This window comes from Corylus avellana, chromosome ca8 (genome assembly GCF_901000735.1).
Source record: "Corylus avellana chromosome ca8, CavTom2PMs-1.0".
Classification (NCBI taxonomy): domain Eukaryota; kingdom Viridiplantae; phylum Streptophyta; class Magnoliopsida; order Fagales; family Betulaceae; genus Corylus; species Corylus avellana.
This window is the reverse complement of record NC_081548.1, coordinates 865,782-866,876: the sequence shown is the minus strand read 5'-3', so window position 1 is coordinate 866,876 and position 1,095 is coordinate 865,782. Positions and strand designations below refer to the sequence as shown.

Here is a 1,095-nt window from a genome sequence, read left to right as displayed (position 1 = left end):
TAAAGTTTAAAAACAAAACCCTGAAAGACACTGGGATCAGTATCTTCCTCTAAGAATTCCACCATGGAGTTCTTAAAATGCTAACAATCATTTTTAATCACATAATTAGGATTCTGTTAGCATAGCATTTAGAGAGAAACAATAAATTAAGGATCTGTAAATACTGAAATAACAAAATCCTAAACATTTAATTAAAACACTTCAAAATTAAGAGGAAAATGGTTGGGGTCCTATAACTTTTACTTTACCCCTTACAAAGTGACGTGGCAGTTTATTAGTTTAAATCCAATAGTAAGTAGAACTTATTAGACTCTGGTATCTAATAAGTTTTTCTACTTACCTTCTTTTATTGATTTTGTTGTGGCATAGCCACATTAGTCACAAACAATCAAATTTAATTGTTTAGAGCATCTCTAGCAATACTAGCTAAAACTGCTAGTGAAAAAGTGTAAACTTCTATTTTAGAAACTGCTTTTTCTATACACACTCCAACAGATTCTCTATTCTATTATATTTTAATTAAATAATATTTTTCAAATTTTTTTTTTTCTATTATTTTCAACATCAATGTTTTCTTCCTCTCTTGAATTTGAAATGTTTTGAAATACCCCAATCACTGATACAAAATAGAAGTACCCTAATTTGTTTTCCAAATTACTTGGACACCCATTTATATATTTTGTCGCTTTCCCAGCTGCGATCATCTACGGATTACCGAAGCCCAAGGTTTTTAAAAAACTCTACCGCAATCTCGGCCAACCCACCACCCATCTTTTTCTGAGAGGTAATTTTTCTTTTTCACAATTTCATTACTGTTGACCCTACCTAGGGTTTCAACTTTCAATAGCAAAACAATGCTGCTCCAGGACAAGTAATCTGTGTAGCCAAACTAAATTCTTCTTCTACCTCCTTCAACACACGATTATTGGCTTCCCCTCATGCCGCTCCACCACTTGGTGGCTCCTTCCACGCCTAGCACAACACCAAACCACCTCGGACACCCCACCACATGGTTTTGAGCACAACCCCACCATCGGCACGACACACGATCCACTTCGCACGACAGCACCCCCATACAGACACCATCAACTTTCT

The 1,095-nt window shown here is 35.7% G+C and overlaps 1 protein-coding gene across 1 annotated transcript in view; it reads right to left on the bottom strand.

Annotated features, from left to right (window-relative positions):
• Nucleotides 1-922: 922 nt before the first annotated feature.
• The window catches only part of LOC132189454 (patellin-2-like), an 853-nt gene continuing 680 nt past the window's right edge, over nt 923-1,095 (bottom strand). Inside the window, exon 2 of the mRNA XM_059604191.1 lies at nt 923-1,093. Within this exon, the coding sequence (XP_059460174.1) occupies nt 923-1,093 (171 nt within the window). The remainder of the gene's footprint in view (nt 1,094-1,095) is intronic.